The sequence below is a fragment of the Pelobates fuscus genome, chromosome 13 (genome assembly GCF_036172605.1).
Source record: "Pelobates fuscus isolate aPelFus1 chromosome 13, aPelFus1.pri, whole genome shotgun sequence".
NCBI classification, from domain to species: domain Eukaryota; kingdom Metazoa; phylum Chordata; class Amphibia; order Anura; family Pelobatidae; genus Pelobates; species Pelobates fuscus.
In genome coordinates, this window is record NC_086329.1 from 102290847 (window position 1) to 102310411 (window position 19565).

At 38.8% G+C, this 19565-nt stretch overlaps 1 protein-coding gene across 1 annotated transcript; it reads left to right on the forward strand.

Moving 5' to 3' along the window:
* The first annotated feature begins 972 nt into the window (after positions 1–972).
* LOC134582669 (Fc receptor-like protein 3) lies at positions 973–19124 on the forward strand. The gene is made up of 8 exons (XM_063439321.1): positions 973–1046; positions 5047–5117; positions 6960–6977; positions 8307–8567; positions 10192–10437; positions 11222–11503; positions 14854–15126; positions 19093–19124. The coding sequence occupies exons 1-8, from the start codon at positions 973–975 to the stop codon at positions 19122–19124; spliced, it is 1257 nt and encodes a 418-aa protein (XP_063295391.1).
* The last annotated feature ends 441 nt before the right edge of the window (positions 19125–19565 follow it).

A 19565-nucleotide genomic window follows, 5' to 3' on the forward strand; every position in this document is an offset into this window, starting at 1 on the left:
CTGTTGATTCCCAAAGCTGCGATCGTGTTCCTGGCGAACTCCAATAATTGCTCCCCCTCTACAGACTCTGGGATACCCCTGATACGGATGTTCCTTTGTCTGTGTCTTGTTTCGAGCAGAGTCATTGCCCGTTGCATCTGGCGTACCTGAGCGGTGAGATCTGCTATTTGGCTGCTGTTGCCTTGTATGTGGCTGTCTCTGGCGGTTTCTCTCTCCTCCACCTCTTTCACTTTTTGGTGTATAATCCCCATTTCATTTTGTGCCTCTGCCAGATCTGCCTTCCAGACCTTTCTTAGGTCCGTTAGCAGTTTCTTAATGTCCCCTTTAGTGGATGGGGATGAGTCTTCTTCTGACTCCGAGGTGTGGGGGGTCTCCCCTTGTGCGGATGAGGGAATCGATTCCTCTCCCTCCTGAGAGTCTTCCGAGGCTTCTGGGTCTGTGTGGGCCTCGGGCGCCATCTTGGGCTGCAGACGCGGTTCAGGCCTGCTGAAGGAGAGCCTGATATCCGGCATACGAGGGGGCTCGGGGCGTGTTCTTTGTCTATTCTTGCGCCCCATTTCGTTCTCTGGGGGTTTGTGGGTCTCGTGCGGTAAGTTACATTTGTTTTTTTTACGGCGTTTTCCTCTTTTTCTGCAGATTCCTGTTGGAGCTCCACAGATAGACGTCTGGTTCAGTGCTCTGCCGGCCACGCCCCCCCTTATAGCTTGAATTTTATATGAAATTATATACTACTTATATGAAATTATATACTATATAACTACTCACAGAGACAGGAGACGTATTTGTAATAATGTTAAGCGAGCAAAGCAGGAAGGGGAATTTGATGTACTTGTCCATCTAGGGACAAATGACTTGGCTTGCAATGAGGTTTCAGAGGTTATGGAAGTTTTAACTTGATATGGGGCTTCTCTATAGGCATTTAAGTTTTATTAATGCTTATCAGCATGGTGATGGGTTTGTCGGCACGGCATGATGTCACAGGGGGTGGTTTCAGAGACCGTGCAGGGAGGAAGGAGGGACGTTCACCCACAGGTGATGGGGGTTTGGTAAGTTTGTTCATTCCTATATATAACCATTTTGTTAATGTATGTGATATTATGTCCTAAAGAAAGTTCTAATGTGAACTGAAACGTTGACCTTCTGTGGGATCTTCAAATCAATAAATAATTTTCACAAGACTTAGAGTGCTGACTACCTTTATCTTTTTGGTATACCAAAAAGATATATATATATATATATATATATATATATATATATATATATTTATATATATCTTTATGTCCGGGACACAATTAGCCGTATCAATATTCCAATGTATGTGAATCAATATGGCACAAGTCGGTTGAGGTGTTCCAAAACAGACGAGAGGCCAGGCCTGCAATAATAGAGGGCGAAGAAGGTGATAAACAAGTTTATTAATATTTCACAATTAATCATTGAGTTATATTATTGAAAGCCAGTCTGATTTCTTTCTCTTTCTTGTTTGGAATGTAACTATTGTATGTATCTGTGAAAAATAATAAAAACATATATAGTGCAGACCATCTGTGTCTTATACGTATAAATTCAGAGAAAAAAGTGAATGTAGAGGTCTCACTCACATGTGCCAGAACCAGTGGTGCATTCTGATTTTGTGCTGCCCTAGACCTGACAAAACCCAGGCACCCCCCTTCCAAAGGTCTCTTCCTGACAGACACACGCCCTCACTTATGCATGCACTGGCATACACTCACTGACAGATACAGTCATACACACTGTTGAACCAACACTTTCACTGAAACATACACATTCACAGACATACACACTCACTCATTCACAGTTACACTCACAGTTACACACACTCACAGGCACACATACACACTAACTGACAGACACACATTCATGGACAGACCCATACACACTCACTGACAAGACACACATGGACACTCATTGACAGACACTCACTGACAAAAGTGCATGCACACTCACTGACAGACATATATAGACTCAGCGTCACACACACACATTCACTGACAGACACACATACACTAGCTGACATACACACATTGACAGACATACACATTCACTGCCAAAAACTCATACACACTCACTGACAAACACACATACACACTCACTGACAGATACATATACACTCTCGGTGACACAAACACAGTCTTTTAAAGACCTACATACACTAACAGACACACACGCACACACACACACACACACACACACTGACATACATACACACTAACAGACACATACACACTAACAGACACATACTCACTAACAGACACACATTAACAGATGCACACACCCACTAACAGACACACACTAACATAATCACTAGCAGACAAATACTAACACACTCACTAACAAACACACAGTAATCCAAAATTAGTTTTAAATTTCAATCCACCCAGCCTCCCTACCATTGGGAGTGCTGAAGTGGATTCTTCTTCACTGGGGTCCAGTGTGGCTGGCAAGGCATGCAGTCATAGGCGGTTGGGCAAGCACAGACACGGGCTGTCAGGCAGGCAGGCTCACATTCGAGGCGGGCAGCGAGGGAGCTCTGATCTTCCTGCTCAGCTCCCTTGCGCGCCTCTCAGTGATACCGGGTTCGGAGTGATGTCATATTCCGGCTCTGGGATCACTGCTGTGTGCGCGAGGGAGCTAGGCAAGGGAGAGTGCTCCCTTTCCGCCCGCCTCCTACATCAGCAGATGCCAGCCTCGGAGGTGCCTTAGGTGGCCAACCGGCCATCGGCTGGGTCCCCCCAGGACCAGAGGCCATCCAAGGCCATCCAAGGCCATCCAAGGCATTTGGAGGATGTTTTTTTTGCCGCGCCCTGAAAGTGCCGTACAAGACAAATGCCTTGTCAGCTTTGCGCTAAATACAGCCCTTTTACCCCTGGCTCTCGGTTTGAACAGCTCCACTTGAGAGGGAATGTGTCCCACTTATTGCAGGGTATCCAACCAGACAATGTAGCTAGCTACCTTCTACACTCAAAACAAGAAAATACATTGAGACCAGAAACCCCATGATGTAATATCACACTCCTTTATTTTAGAAAACACAATGAAAAGGCTTACTTTGCAAGTGGTGAGTATCCCACTAAAGTGACTCACAATGTCAACAAGCACAGTTGATTCTTACCAAACACATAAAATCCTCTCTAGGTTCTGAGGATCACGATCACATGTGACTCTCTGGTCAGCCTCTTTGAACATTTATTGTGATGTACTTCACCTGCCTTCCTCAGGCTTCATCTGACAACGTCCGGTTCTCCGTCTCCACCCATTTTTTAGACACATGTCACCAATCGTGCTTAAGATCCTTGATGTTCAATTTTAAAAAAACATTTAGACACACCTCGTACGTCTTCTGTACACCAGTCAGAATGAAATTAGAGCAACATTTAATATCTTCAGGTGCACTTAAAGTGAAAGTGTTACATTACAGTTGAACATTGCACAAGCGCAAAAAGGTATCTGTCCAAATGCACCGAGTTTTGGAAAAGCCTTGGTCACAAAGTTTTTTTTTTTTATATATATATTTATATTTGTGTTTTGGTTGGTCACTATACCAACCGCTACTTTTATTTTTAGTTATAATTAAAAGCTAAGTTTTATTGTTGGGAATTAACCACCTACTTTTTCCCACTTCAGTTTCCCTCCAGATTGAGGGAAACCCACTCTATCAGGATTATTTCTACCTATTTTTCCTGTCCTTTCTCTCGACGTTCTTTCTATTATTTTGTATTCTTGGTCACAAAGTGGTTTATTAGATTCATAAAACCCTTTTTCACTTTATGATTTCAATCACGTTTCATATGGATAAACTCACTTGTGTATATGTCGAAGATACCCCTGAGATTGTGGGATTTTAACACTTGCATTTTCTTTGTAAACTTTGAGGTTGAGTGACTTCACGTACTATGATTAATCCATCGTAGACAGAGACATATGATGATGGATGTAGTTTGTGATCTTACATCTGGTTTGAAGACCAAATGGTCATTGTGATTATTTAAAAAAAAGAAAGCAAATTTTTTTCTGTGTATTAGTTGGCTCTCAGACAGCCAATCAGTACACCGTAAGCATTATCTTGACAGGCGCACAGTCGGATTTGCCGGCATATGCGCTAACCTTACCCAAATCCCCATTAAAACAATAGATAACAATCTAAATAACATGTTAATACAGAAACTGGTCGCCCAATATGACCACATTTCCACCAGGTTAAATTGTAGGTGTGTTCCGAGACACCGCTACCCACCATATCGATTGTAGGGGTGTACCAAGACACCGCTACCCATCATATCCATTGTAGGGGTGTACCAAGACACCGCTACCCACCATATCCATTGTAGGGGTGTACCAAGACACCGCTACCCACCAGTTCCAGTGTAGGGTGTACCAAGACACCACCACACCCCCAGGTTCGGAGCCACTGACGGGCTCGAACCTACCAACCACGTGCAACACTGCCCAATCTACACTAAACCTCAGGATGCCCACTTTCTCCTCCATCTACCCTCCAATTTAACCAGGCCATTGCCCGCCGCTGTGAAAAACGGGAAATCAACTAACCTAACCAAATACAGGGAGGGTGGGAGGGACAACTGACAGGTAAGCTTAGGTTCAGTTAAAATGGCCACTTCATATAATGGCTGGTGTAAATACTCCCCTTATGGCTCCGCCCTACGCGGCATGCTAGCTGTCACTAACTTCCTGTGGCTGCTATGCCTACCTCCTGGCTCTGTCAAGGCCTATTCCTCTTAGCTGCGCTGACCCATGGGCTACATTACTGAAAAATTGCTGCTTTCAAAAATAGGTAAATTTACTTTACTTTGCTCTTTCAACAGCATTTAGATCAATGGTGAACATTAACTTTCTTTGTTTTATATAAAAAAAAAAAAACCTCCAGAAAAAAACAGTATTGTTTGAATTTACATAATTTTTTCTAATGTAACTAAAACTGGTGAAGCCCTGCCCTGCCTACCCCTACTATATACCGAATATACAGAAACAGGAAGATTAAATGAGCTTTTACATTTCCTCTCTCAGTAAGAAGGCAGATAACCCGAATATTCTGACTCCATTCACAATGCCAGTTCGGCTACTGATGCTGTTTGCTGGTAAGTTACGTTTGTTTTTAATTTGTATTTTTTCCACAAGAGAACTGAGGAAACAGAACTATTTTGACAGGTTACGTACAAAGAAGATATGATCTTAGCTATTTGCTAAAGTGATAATACAAAGTGATTTCAAACGCCAGGTCAAAGAAGCTGAGCTTGAAACATATCTCACTCTAGTACATACAGTTTGGTAACTTGTGCAAGGATCCTTGTCTCTGAAATTAAGCAGATCCTTTAAATCGATATTATCAGGAATTATGTTCGACTAAATAAATCCCATTTACCCAAAAGAAGTTTGATGATAAGAGTCTCATCTAGACTATGCAATAATTAAGATTCCTATGTAATATGAGCATCTGGCAAATGTAGAATGAACTAAAATGTACAATAAAGGCAATAAAATGAAAAAAAAAAAAAACATTTAGCAAATTTAGTATTTGTCATAATCTACCGGTACTCTTTTTTTTTTAAATATATTTTTGATCAATTACTGGTTATTAGTCTGTCTGTAGCAGATTATTGATACATTGATAAATTGAATGTGTCATACTTTTCAGAGATTACCGAAACTCCTAACTAAAATCAACCAGTGGGCATTGACCAGCGACCTTCGTCCCATTGTCCAAGTTCTCCCCTAGGGTATTACAATTACCATTAGGGTGCATACATTGAATATTTACTAATGAGAGAACCTGTATAAGATATTGCATATTTGCTAAGGAGAGCACCTGTAAAAATATTCTTATACCTTAACTCCCAATGCTTTGTGAGTGGACTACCTATTGAATGGGATGGGTCGATAGGCTCAGTGTGTGTGTGTGTGTGTGTGTGTATAACTGTGTAAAGGTATGTTACTGTGTATAACTGAGTTACTTTGTGAAAGAGGAACTGTGTAATTGTATTAGTCTGCTCATAAACTGCTATGTATATGTGTACAATTGCGTTGTGTTCAACATAAGCTGTGTAACTGTGTATAATTGCGGTAAATTGTGAATTACCAGCTTTGTAACTGTGTGTATTTGTGTTACTGGGATAATGACTGGCTGTGTAACTGTGTCTAATTGTTTTAAATTTGAATATTTTTATTAATTTTATTACAAGATATATAAAACTCTATTTACATAGAAAATTCTTTACAATAATATTACTTTGACACATATTACAAAAATACAAAGACAACAAACACCAAAGACAACAAACAGCCTATCAATTCACAGTGTATAAATATTCTATAATGACCCAGTATGGGTTATAACCTATACCCTTTATCAGTCTCCACAAGCTGTCCAAGCTTCCAAATTCTTACACCGATTTCCCCTTTTGTCTGTGTCTAATTGTGATACATTGTTAAGTTGTTTGTTTTTTTCAGTTTACATTTTGTAGAATTTGGTAGAATTTTTTTAAACACCCCCCCAAAAAAGCTTTACTTAAAGAAAAAAATTTTACCTGAAAAATATCAGGCAGAAAATATTTGCACTTGTAATAACTTAGTGTAACTATAAATAAACACTTAGCGGCGGTATGATCCCATACAATGTTTTACTGTGCTCACAACCAACAGCGTAGCTGTGTTTAGTTAAAATCCTAAGTTTGTACTTATTCTTATACTTTTCTTATTTTTGAAACTTTAGCTGTATGAAGTTTAGTTTACTAGATGCCGTGTATGATTTTATGCTCAATAATTCATAAGCATTTGTAAAAAAAAATAAAAAATTTAAGTAACGTTATTTAAAAATTAAAAATAATTTGCATTAAAAAGCAGGCAGAGAATTTGAAATATTTGCACCAGCAGTAACATTATATTTCTTAACATTTTATTTGCTCTTTTTTTTTCTTTTCTAGCGATCATTGGAAACATAGGTGAGATCATGCTTTTTATTACATTAAATTTTAATGTAAAATTTGTAAATACATATGATAAATATAAATCACAGGTGAATAATCCTCTTTAAACTCGTACTTTGTTTTAGTGCACATTGCATGGAAGCCTTACATTAAGGGAGATGAATAGGTTGAACAACGTTTGTTTTTTAAGCATTTGACAATAAAGTTAAAAACAAATGAATTTATTAGCTATTCAAACTTCCCTTCTAAACTGTCTAAAACCCTATCTTCTTTGATCTTCAATTATTTCTTCTACAGCTAAACGGAGTCATCCAATTTTTTTTCCCCAATATTAATCTCTTTGTTTGTAATGGGCAGTGTCCAATCAAATGCTTCTCGTACAGAGGCACTTTTTAAACCGGGACGGAAATGTAACATATTACGAACACGTACTCAAGTAACAGTTTAGTTATATAAACAGATCTGAAAGCTATAAAAACATACGTGCAAAATATCAGCACAAATATGCATAGCATTGCTAATGAATTCATTTAATACCTTCAATATTTACACAGTATTTAAATAATAAAGTAAAATACTAACAACTCATTTTTGAGTTCTTTCTTCTTGGGAGGATCTCTGGGGAAGTGTGGCTAGGGCTGCAGAAGTAAAGTCAAACACAAGTTGTTGTAGTCATGGTATGTAGACTGCTGCTATACAAAGTCTCTCTTTGTAATAATGACAAAGTGCTTTGCCAGGTAAGGTATTTTGAGATATTCTCTGGTTTCCAAGTACATCCTGGGGATGTTACTATTATCAAGTCTAATTGTACTCATTTTATCTACCTTAAAAAGGTAAAGGACTGAGTTGACCCTGCTGGGAATTAAATCTGTGATCCCTAATGGTTTAACAGATTTTAAATGCATTAGGTTATTGAGCTATCTCACCAGTAGTGCACAAAAATAGCAACTAACATTACCAAAGCAGGCTCGTTTCCCGATAGTTTGAAAGAAATAGTGTGTGGTTATTAGGACCACATGCTATATCCTGTCCACACAGCTTCTATTTTGGAACCCTCACACTTTAGACCATTCCCTATACCAGTTCAAATATACTGTGAATCATGCACGAATTGATTATCACATGCTACAATATTAAAGATATAGAGAAATAGTGGAAGTGCACTCAACCCTTCATCCAGGAATCCAGGGTGCTTTTTTTCGCTGGACAAGTCCCAGTACCAGAATGGACCAAATATAAACTTAGAAAATGTAGAAAATAATCCAGCCACTCCAACGAATTCCAAAAAACAGGCAATGTATTAGAACCAATAAATTAATTCATCTGTAAACGTTTTGTTTCCAGAAGGAGCTGTCAGACCTGTGGTCTTTTTTAATCCAAATTGGGACAAAATATTCACAGGCGAATCTCTCAATCTCACCTGTAACGTGGATTCAGTGGGACGGGAAGACCAGAAATATATCTGGTACAAAGATGACAAGCTTCTATCCACCGGGTCAAAGCAGTTTCTAATAGAGTCTGCTGAGACAATAGACAGCGGCAACTACCAGTGTCAGACCACAACAAGTGACAGAAGTGATGCTGTGAAGCTAGATGTAACATACGGTAAGTTAGCCAGTCTGGCTCCAACACAATCAATATACATTTTAAATTTCTCATATTTTTTTGGTGATATTTTTATCTTCATAACGTGAAACAGCAGCAGCCCAGAGTTGGTGATCGATGGGTTTTTGCATTCCTGGTGATTTAGTGTATGGAAGCATCTGCAAGTCAGTGGTATTAAGCCACTTAAATGGACACAATTTTAGTTTAATGAGGCAGTTTTGGTGTATCACCCCTCAGAACATTCCATTAGTGACTCCACCTCTTCTACACCTTTGTGTCACTTTTGGGAAATGACATTTTTATACATAACTAGATGTAATAAGAAGAACTACATTGTCTAAGTAAAAGTTTATATGAGTACATTTGTTGGGTTGATCATTAATCAAAGATACATAATACGTTGTAAATTGCAACAAAAAATGTGCCTTCAAGTTAATTGCAAACTTTGGTGAACCCCAAAACTGCTAAACTAAGGATATTAGATATAGCAATTTAAAAAAGAGTACAGGCAAAATGTCATCCTGCATAGAGTCACAATAATACAATTATTATTATTATTATGTTATTATTTATATAGCGCCAACAAATTCCGTAGCGCTTTACAGTGGGTGGATGAACAGATATGTAGTTGTAACCAGACAATGAATGTACTCTGTTCACAAAGGAAAGATAATAGATAAAAAAAACACATACAAAAATCTAATTAAATATATTATCAGAAAGTACAAGAGAGACAAAGTGGGTAACTCAATAGGGTAAGATCTCATATTGCTAAAAATAAAACCCTCTAAACATCTTTAAAAATATGTCTAACGGAAGCTACTGAAACCAGACACTATGACCACTAACCTCTCAATAACATACCTTTCTTACAAGAACATCACAAAATATTTAGAGAAAGAGGAAAGTTTAAATATAGAGCACACACCATTACCCACAAAGGTACGTTTGAAACCGAAGTTTTTGACAATCGCGAAACTGATACTGACATATTGAAAAAAAATAACTTACAGGTATATGATGTTTAATACGTTGGTTGACGGTTGTTTGATCCAAGGAGAGATCTGAATGTCTTTCTGGTATCCAGGAGGAAGTATTCAAATTATTGAAAAATCTGCAAACTGTAAAGTAAGAGTCCAGTTTTTAGCAGAAATTTACATTTGCTTTTATCATAAGACATTACTCTATGTACGATTTCTATCTATAAATCTATTATGGTTTTCTACTCTCAACAATGAGCCGGTACCTTTGCTTTGCACCAGCTGCACCATTTATGTTTCCATCTCTGAGCTTGGATCCTGATGGGTCAGACAGGGCACTAAACAGCAGACAACACACGTGGTGAGGAAGCCTCCTTCCTGATTGTAGATCAAAGTTAAGGAGCATGAGAGTAGTTTAGCATTGCACTTGTACTGATTCTTCCAGCCTCACATGATCTATTAGTTCTATTTCTCAATGCGTGACAAATCAAACACACTGGTTTCCCCCATAAAGTGGTTTAGAATATATTTTATATATGCACAGTGTTTTAGTTTCTCAAATCTCATCCCCCAATAACACCAGTGCTAAATAGTACATGGCTCTGACTCACGTGCTTGACACCTAACAATATTAGTTTTTTCAGACTGGATCATCCTGCAAGTCCCTCAGTCTGTTTATGAAGGAGATGATGTTTCTCTAAGATGTCATAGGAATCAAGAAGATCCCACAGGAGGGAAAATCGTTTTTTACAACAAGGAGAATACCATAATACAGAAGTCAGAAATTGACTTGATTTTCTTTCAAAATGTCAGTATGAGCATGGTTGGAGAATACCAATGTGCTGCAGGATCAGCCACAGATTCAGCTAAAGGAACGCTGTATGTCAGAGGTGAGAATTTCTCATTGCTTTTGGCACAATCTATAAAATGTGCAGCAGATTAATCAAAGGCCAATTAGATGCTGGAAACCATGTGTTACAATTTAGTAACTAAAATTAATTAAACCACGCTAGATTCATTGGTTACTTCTTACACATTTCACTTAAAGACACGAAGGAAACAGATTTAAAACTGCGCTACAAATTCAAAAAAACAGACTAAAAGAAGTTAAATGTAACTTTACACAAGTCAATCAAGTCACAGCTCATTTGCTGTCCCCTCCAAACACCCATAGGACACACACCATCTTGCTACCTACCATGTATCTATTGATATACTTCAGGAGATAAGCAGTCAGGAGAGACACTACCAGGAGATAAGCTGCCAGGAAAGAAACTATCAGAAGAACAGTTCCCAGAAATGCTGATGGTTCCTCTAGGAATTGTATCGCTGCCACCATCACCATAATCCTGCAGTTGCGCCACCAGTGGAAAAGCAAAGGGGCAGATGGTGAGCAAGGAGTACCTTGGTAGTGGTTATGGTGCTTGGAGTGTTCCTTTAAGAGGCAATACATGAATAGCTCAATATATTGCTCAAGATGATTTTCTTGCATACTAGTAAATCGGTGTGTAAACCTTTCCTAGCCCATATTGTCTTTGCTGGGTCCACTTATTAAATCTTCTATCTATATATTTACTTTTTAATTAAGGAAAAAAAATATCTTTATTTAAAATATAATTCAGTTATTTATTAAAATAATAAACTCGAATATTTGATGTGTTTTTCTCCTCTTAGAGCTCTTCTCAAACCCATTAGTCAATGTGAGCCAATACCCAGTAACCGAAGGTGTCAACGTGACCCTAACATGTGACACGGCTCTCAGCCCACACAGAGCGGCCACGGAATTACAGTTTGCTTTCTACAGAGACGGGCAGAATGTGCAGGAATTTGGTTTATCCAATAAATACCAGATTCAGTCAGTCCAACTGCAGGATGCTGGAGATTATACCTGTCAAGTAAAAACTGCAACCGACACAGTGAGAAAAGAAAGCATCACAAGACATGTCCAGATACAAGGTATAATTCTCATCGTCACCAGCTGTACTTTTTTTCTCTGTGTTTTTTTACATTATCTGTGTCCAGAAACAGATCACCATATAAGATGCAACATTGCATTTTAAAGGGACAAACACACCTGCTATTACCTGCTTGACGTGCGGGTGTTACGTATTTAACACCTTATTCTTGCGATCTCGGATGTGATGAGGTCACGTACGGGTCTGTTTAGAATTTTGAGATGATGGCAATCAGCTGGATAATGGGTATAACAGAATGAGGAGGTAAGTTTTTTTTATGTTGTCCCTTGAGAGTTTCACTTGTGTCCAGCTCTTATAGTCTTCACGTACATTTTTGTCGCTAATTTTCAAGACTGTTTATTGCTATAAGCATTTGTCACTTATTTTTTATATAATATGTGAATTGATATATATATTTTTTTGTTTTTTAGAGTATAGTATTTTATGTAAAAGCTTGTTTTTGATATGAATATTTTGTTTGGTGTGCATCCTTGTACCTATATGTAATTATTAGAACACCTTTGAAATCTGTGCACGAGAAGGATGGGAATGGCATTAGGAGCCTTATGTGTAACACCACTGGTGTGATAAGAATTAAATACATTAATAACAGTTGCTGATCTCAACTCTGAAGGGAGTTGGATCTGTAATCAAGATATTAATTTATTCTAAATTTTACTAAAAATACATTGAGATTTCTTTCTTTATTCAGTATATCACAGAAGGTAAAAACAGTACAGTGTTGTTATAAGGTTAAACAATGATAAATATATCATTAACAAATGCATAATAAATATTAAGAGAACAAAATATTAGCAGTTACATTTGATTGCAGAGTCAGAAAGGAATATGACAAAGGAAGAATGGTAGAACACTTGATGATTTCTGGAATCTTACACAACTCTATTGCAGGAGGTGAGCATGCTGCTCAGGTAGTGTGTGTTACAGGAGGTGTGGGGAGCTCAGGTAGTGTGGGTTATAGGAGGTGTGGGGAGCTGCAGTGAGTGTGCTGCTCAGGTAGTGTGGGTTATAGGAGGTGTGGGGAGCTGCAGTAAGTATGCTGCTCAGGTAGTGTGTGTTATAGGAGGTGTGGGGAGCTGCAGTGAGCTTGTTGCTCAGGTAGTGTGGGTTATAGGAGGTGTGGGGAGCTGCAGTGAGTGTGCTTCTCAGGTAGTGTGCGTTATATGAGGTGTGGGGAGCTGCAGTGAGCTTGTTGCTCAGGTAGTATGTGTTATTGGAGGTGTGGGGAGCTGCAGTGAGTATGCTTCTCAGGTAGTGTGGGTTATGGGAGGTGTGGGGAGCTGCAGTGAGTATGCTGCTCAGGTAGTGTGGGTTATAGGAGGTATGGGGAGCTGCAGTGAGCTTGTTGCTCAGGTAGTGTGGGTTATAGGAGGTGTGGGGAGCTGCAGTGAGTGTGCTGCTCAGGGAGTGTGGGTTATAGGAGGTGTGGGGAGCTGCAGTGAGCTTGTTGCTCAGGTAGTGTGGGTTATAGGAGGTGTGGGGAGCTGCAGTGAGTGTGCTGCTCAGGTAGTGTGTGTTATAGGAGGTTTGGGGAGCGTCAGTGAGCGTGCTGTTCACATAGTGTGGGTTACACAAGGTGTGGGGAGCGTCAGTGTGTGCGTTGCTCAAGTTATGCATGTTATAGGAAGTGTGCAACCCAGAAACAGACACCAGAGTTGTGAGGTAGGGCTTGGCCACAGCTTTATATATATCAATATTGAACAAACTAGTACTTAATCTTTTCATCAAATATGTAACTTAACACTTACACTGCCAGCTACTAAACTCCAGTTCAACATGCAGGCAACAGTCACAGAGTTTGGTTCTTGAAAATTGTCACCCATGCTCAACTGCCGAGTTCACTTAGTTTCATGGGCAGGCCAAAAGATTTTTCCGCAGCTGACAAAAAGGGGAGGGCAGGCGGGAAATGGTCCATCCGCTAAAAAGTCCAAGAGGGTGAGCTTGACTCCTCTATAACCTCCTGGAATTCATGGTGTTAGAATTCACCTCCCAATCCTGTACCTGCCTGCATCAATGACCGCATTCAGTCATGGCCCTTTACAATGCAATGGCCATTCATGCCAAGACAGAACTTCTCATCCTTCCACTCAATGACCCTCCCGTGATATTTTTCCATTAGTTCAGTGGACTAACCAGTCACACAAATTCTGCAGGGGTTATTTTTTTGGGGGGGACTCTGGTCTCACATGTATTCCTCACTTTCAGTCTGGTTTCATATTCAATCATTTTCAAATTAAAATTGCTCATATTCTCCATATCTTCATACAGTGCAACAAAGCCACATTTCTCTGCTTCTCATTTTCACTCTCAATAAATGCACCTAAATCCTCATCTCCTCTGTATATTCCATACCAATAGCTGCTCACACATTGTACGCCTTAGCTAATCCTTACATTGGCCTTTCAGGGATTTAGGAGTAATTGTTGCAGATGACTTAAAGGTAGACAGACAATGTAATAGAGCAGCAGGAAATGCTAGCAGAATGCTTGGTTGTATAGGGAGAGGTATTAGCAGTAGAAAGAGGGAAGTGCTCATGCCATTGTACAGAACACTGGTGAGACCTCACTTGGAGTATCGTACGCAGTACTGGAGACCGTATCTCCAGAAGGATATTGATACTTCAGAGAGAGTTCAGAGAAGGGCTACTAAACTGGTTCATGGGTTGCAGGATAAAACTTACCAGGAAAGGTTAAAGGATCTTAACATGTATAGCTTGGAGGAAAGACGAGACAGGGGGGATATGATAGAGACATTTAAATACATAAAGGGAATCAACACAGTAAAGGAGGAGACCATATTTAAAAGAAGAAAAACTACCACAACAAGAGGACATAGTCTTAAATTAGAGGGACAAAGGTTTAAAAATAATATCAGGAAGTATTACTTTACTGAGAGGGTAGTGGATGCATGGAATAGCCTTCCAGCTGAAGTGGTAGAGGTTAACACAGTAAAGGAGTTTAAGCATTCGTGGGATAGGCATAAGGTTATCCTAACTATAAGATAAGGCCAGGGACTAATGAAAGTATTGGGCAGACTAGATGGGACGAATGGTTCTTATCTGCCGTCACATTCTATGTTTCTATGTTTCAATACTGACACTAACCTACACAATTGAAAATAATAAAACCCCAAACTGCATTTCTTCCCTAATTAGCATGTAAATCCCTTTTTGGGTTTCTGGGAAATTTAGTTACCTGTGCGTCCTTGCTCTTCACCAATAATAAAATGTGCACTAAGAATCAAACAATTCTGTATTATGCTCTGAATGATGCATTCTTTCAATTTAGGTGTTCGGGTGTATATTTATTGTTCAATATATTCCTCTTCCAGAGCTGTTCCTACTCCCCCAAATTAAGCTGAACCTACAGGAAGTGATGGAAGGTGCAGAGATGACCTTGACATGTGACACAGTTCCTAAATGTCCCACAGACCTGATGTTTGCTTTCTACAGAGATGAAGAGATGGTGCAGGGGTTTAATTCATCCAATATGTACCAGGTTCAGTCAGCTCAGCTGAAGGACTCAGGAAAATATACCTGTGAGGTCAGAACATCAAACTACACTGTAAAGAAGAGAAGCCATGTGTTGCATATCCAAGTGCAAGGTGAGTGGGGAACACAGAACTACACGTTGGTACCTATATAACTCTTCTCTCAATGGAGAAAATATATACAGGGAGATACACCGAGATATATAGAGATATACACAGAACGTGTATTTATTTATTTATAAAATATTTTACCAGGAAGGATACATTGAGATTTCTCTCGTTTTCAAATATGTCCTGGTTCCACAAAACATTGCATTGATACAATAGGGTACAATAAAATATAAAAACAATATTAATACACAATGTATACAAAATCTAACATAGAACAGGCAAGAAATATATAATCAACCATGACAGGTGCATTCTGTTTTGATGTATGTAGATAGGGATCTCTTAAAGAACTTTAGGCTTGGGGAAGATTTGAAATTGTGGGGGAGGTCGTTCCATAATTGCGGCGCTCTGTAGGAGAAGGAGGATCGGGCCGCTTCCTGTCTTGTATTGAGGTACACTAAATAAAGTGCTGGTACTGGATCGGAGGTTATAGGCGGTGGGAAGAGCCAGTGAGAGCATACTGCTCAGGTAGGGTGGGAGCTTCCCATAAAAGCTCTTAAATACATGGCTGGAAAGATGATGGATTCCAGTGACAGCCAGTTTAGTTCTTTTAGCATGTCACAATGGTGGGTCCTGTAATTACATTGTAGAACAAATAGGCAGAACGAGTTATACAATGTATTGAGTTTATTAATGTGGGATTGCGATGCAGATGCATATACTACATCCCCATAATCAATGATTGGCATCAGCATTTGCTGTACAATCTTTTCCTTTACTGTAGGCTTAGGCAGGATTTTTTTTCCTGTACAGGGCACCTAGTTTTGGATAAAATTTAGAGGCAAGTTTTTCTATGTGGAGGCCAAAAGATAGATTGGGGTCTAACAACATACCCAATTATTTGAAAGAGTGGACTGTGGTGAGTGTGCTATTTGATTTTGTTTTGATGGATAGGTGGGAATTGTGTAATTTGTGTAATTTAGGTACTGTTCCAAAGATCATTGTGACAGTTTTGTCAGTGTTTAGGAAGAGTTTGCTTTTTGCAATCCACTTTTCTACCTCTGTAAACTGGTCTTGGAGCACAGCCTCAAGCTGCAGTAGATCGGATTTGCTTGCATAGATTACTGTGTCGTCTGAGTACATGTGTATATTTGAGGATTTGCAGACATTAGTCAGATCATTTAAAAAATAATGTGAATAGTAGGGGGCCGAGAATGGAACCTTGGGGAACACCACAAGTAACGGGGAGAAGGAGGGAGTTGCTGTCAGAAATGGACACATATTGCGAGCGATCCGATACATACGATCGAAACCAGGTTAGCGGACGATCACCAATACCTGAGTTTTTCCGTTTGTGCAGTAGAATGTCATGGTCTGCTATGTCAAAAGCCTTTGCAAAAATCAAGGAAAATAGCTCCAGTTAGGTCTCCATGTTCCATGCCAGTTTGGATGTCATTGCAAACTTTTAACAGGGCAGTTGTAGTGGAGGGATTTGGGCGAAAACCTGATTGATCAGGGGCCAGATGGTTAGATTGTTGTTAATACTCACATAGTTGTGTATACAGGTAGGCATATAGAGATATACACCTAAATACAGTGATATGCCCAGAGATATATAGAGATAAGAATTTATAACGTTATTCAGAGATATATTGGTGGTAGCCCCTCTAATAAATGATGCACCCCAATTAATCATGCCATTGTATCCCATTATTTAATGAACCATTCAAAAACAATACATTCTGTCATCTTCTATCTCTCGTAAAACAATATTTAGAAGATTGATTCTCACCCCGCATTCTCTGATGTTTAATTAGGGGAGGGAGAAAGCCCTTCCCTGATGTCGCTCGTCTCTGGTGTTAACCATCTTGCCCATATGTATTTGCCAGTCAAGTCTCCCAAGAGGAATAAGTAACTGATGAGAAAAAGTTAAAGTAAAAAAATGAAAATAGCTGTTTGAATCGTCGGTCAAGTACAGTGTTACGTACTGTGACTTATTCCTCTCCACGTGGAAGTGTTTTTATTGGCTAGCAAATCGTAGGGACAATATAGTTATTTTCACAGAATAGTGACATTATGAAACAGTCTGTTAAACTTTTTCCCTGCCCCTTGTACTCTATTAAATACTTAATTTAGAACCTGAATACTTGGTCTTGGTTTAGGAACCAGGGGGTTGAGGCTCAATGGTAACCCCTGGTGTCTGATTTCTACCATTACACATTCTTTATTCATTTGACCATGAATATATCATTCTATGAACTAAGTGCCACTATTAAATAGCATGTATTATGATGACCCCTAGAGGTTGAGAGGAGAATTACGTATGTTGGTTTTATTTTTCTTTACATATATAATTGGTAAATAGTTGTACTAGAGGAGAGTGATTCAAATAGACTCCCAACTGCCTCTTAACAGGTGGTTCTCACTAACTTCTAAGTTCTAACTTCACTTCTAAGTTTTAGATATTGCCACATCATTTTTGTGGGTGGTGGGTGAAGTGAAGCAGCTTATCTAAACACTAATTCTAAGACACAGTAACATTGCTGATACACAGAGGGCAAAGTGAACCTGATTTAAAACTGTCTGGGTTTAATCGGTCTCTAATTTGGCTTTCTAATATTTATTATGATTAGGTGTGATTTTCCTTTAGCCATGTAGAGACATGTCGGTACTTCATTTCCCCAATAGCCAATGACTAACGTTGCCTGCTTTTTTTCTCGACATGACCACAGATCAGGAATATCTGTCTCTAATTCAAATTGCCTCTCTGGCGGTTGTACTACTCAGCGTGATTACCCTGGTCTGTCTGTTTAGACATAGACTGTCTCGTGTTTTCTGTAACTGTCTCAATGACCAGCCTGAAAAAGGTAAGCAAGCATCTGCCTACAAACTTGTAATCTGAATTACGATACTTACCTTCCCAACTCTGGGGTCAGATTCTGCATAGTTACAGACATTATTAAGGGTCAGGGAAACAAAAATCTGTGTTTGTTAAAATAAAAACTTAGCATTATTGTAGAAACTAAACTAAAATAATTTGTGATTATTTTTTATTATTTGTGTCATTCTTCAGTTACTACGGTGCTAATATATACCAATTTCTGTATTAACTCACAGTTAATAGATCCAGGATCCTAAACCAACTAATAATTAATACATTTAGAATTAAAGGAACGCTGCAAGCACCATAACTACTACATCCCACTGTAGAGGCTATGATGCAAGAAGAGCCCTATGCACCTCCCAGAATATATAGTCAAATTCTTTTCAAATGGTTTGATAACTTACATAGGGTCTTCTGGCCAGCGTTTGTTTCCTCTTCTGCTGCTAGAAGCACCCTGCATTGAGCAATGCTCAGCTGATGGTCTCAGCCAATGAGAGGGCTCTGCATGACAAGGCTTAGCTCAGGAGAGCTAACAGAAGCAGTAACTTGTCAAACTAGGTTTTTTTTCTGCATGGACCGCTATAGTCACATGAGTTATTTTGTCTTGTCTCCAAGGGCTCTTGTCTGTATAAAGTCATTGGACTTCTGCATTTTTTTTTCAAAATGAATTGTAGTTCATCCAAATTTGGGGCAATCATCAATTCATCTAAAATTATAGAATTTTATCTACTGCTCCTTTTTCTTCAATTGGTTACTTCTTCTCACTTCATCAGTGAAACAAAGGGCGCTCAAATGTGTCTAAAAGTGGACAAAAAAATATGTTCATCCTAATCCAAAACTATCACATGGATAAAATTAGTTTGAACCAAAAACACCAATTTTTTTTTTTTTGTGGATAAATGTGTGCATGTCTACTAATCACTGTACAGTACAAGGAACGGTTGAAGTATAGTCACCTATCAAATGATTACCAACCTAATCCCCAGGGTGCTCTAGTGGGCTTCTGTAATGTGGAACATGCTTACCCATCGCAGTATATAATATAAATTATTACACAAAATGTACTTCTTCCCTTTATTTTACAGGTCGTACATTATCTGAGACTCCTGTTATGTGAGTAACGAGTAAAATGATTTGCATCAACTTTTAGATTTGTCAATTTTCAACATATAATATAGTGTGCACTGGGAAGCCTTGCACATTTATTTTTTCCCTAGTCTAAAGAATTCAAAATGTAGTCCATCATTTACTAAATATTGAAGTGCATTATGGCCGTTTGTTAAAATATTACATACTATTTCAAGGAGATCTATGACTTCCTAGCAATTTGTATTATTATATATTTTTTTTAAATTCTTTATTTTTGATATGCAGGATATGACAGTTATGCTTGCAATGCCACAATAGCAGTTATAAGCATTTCAAAATCACAGGTACATGGCATATGTAGATCAGTTGCACATTTTTTGAATATAATGAACAAGAGTAATATAATAAACAAGATTAATAAAGATATGTTTCCTAGTCAGGTCTGGTGTTTATCAAAAAAGCATAGCAC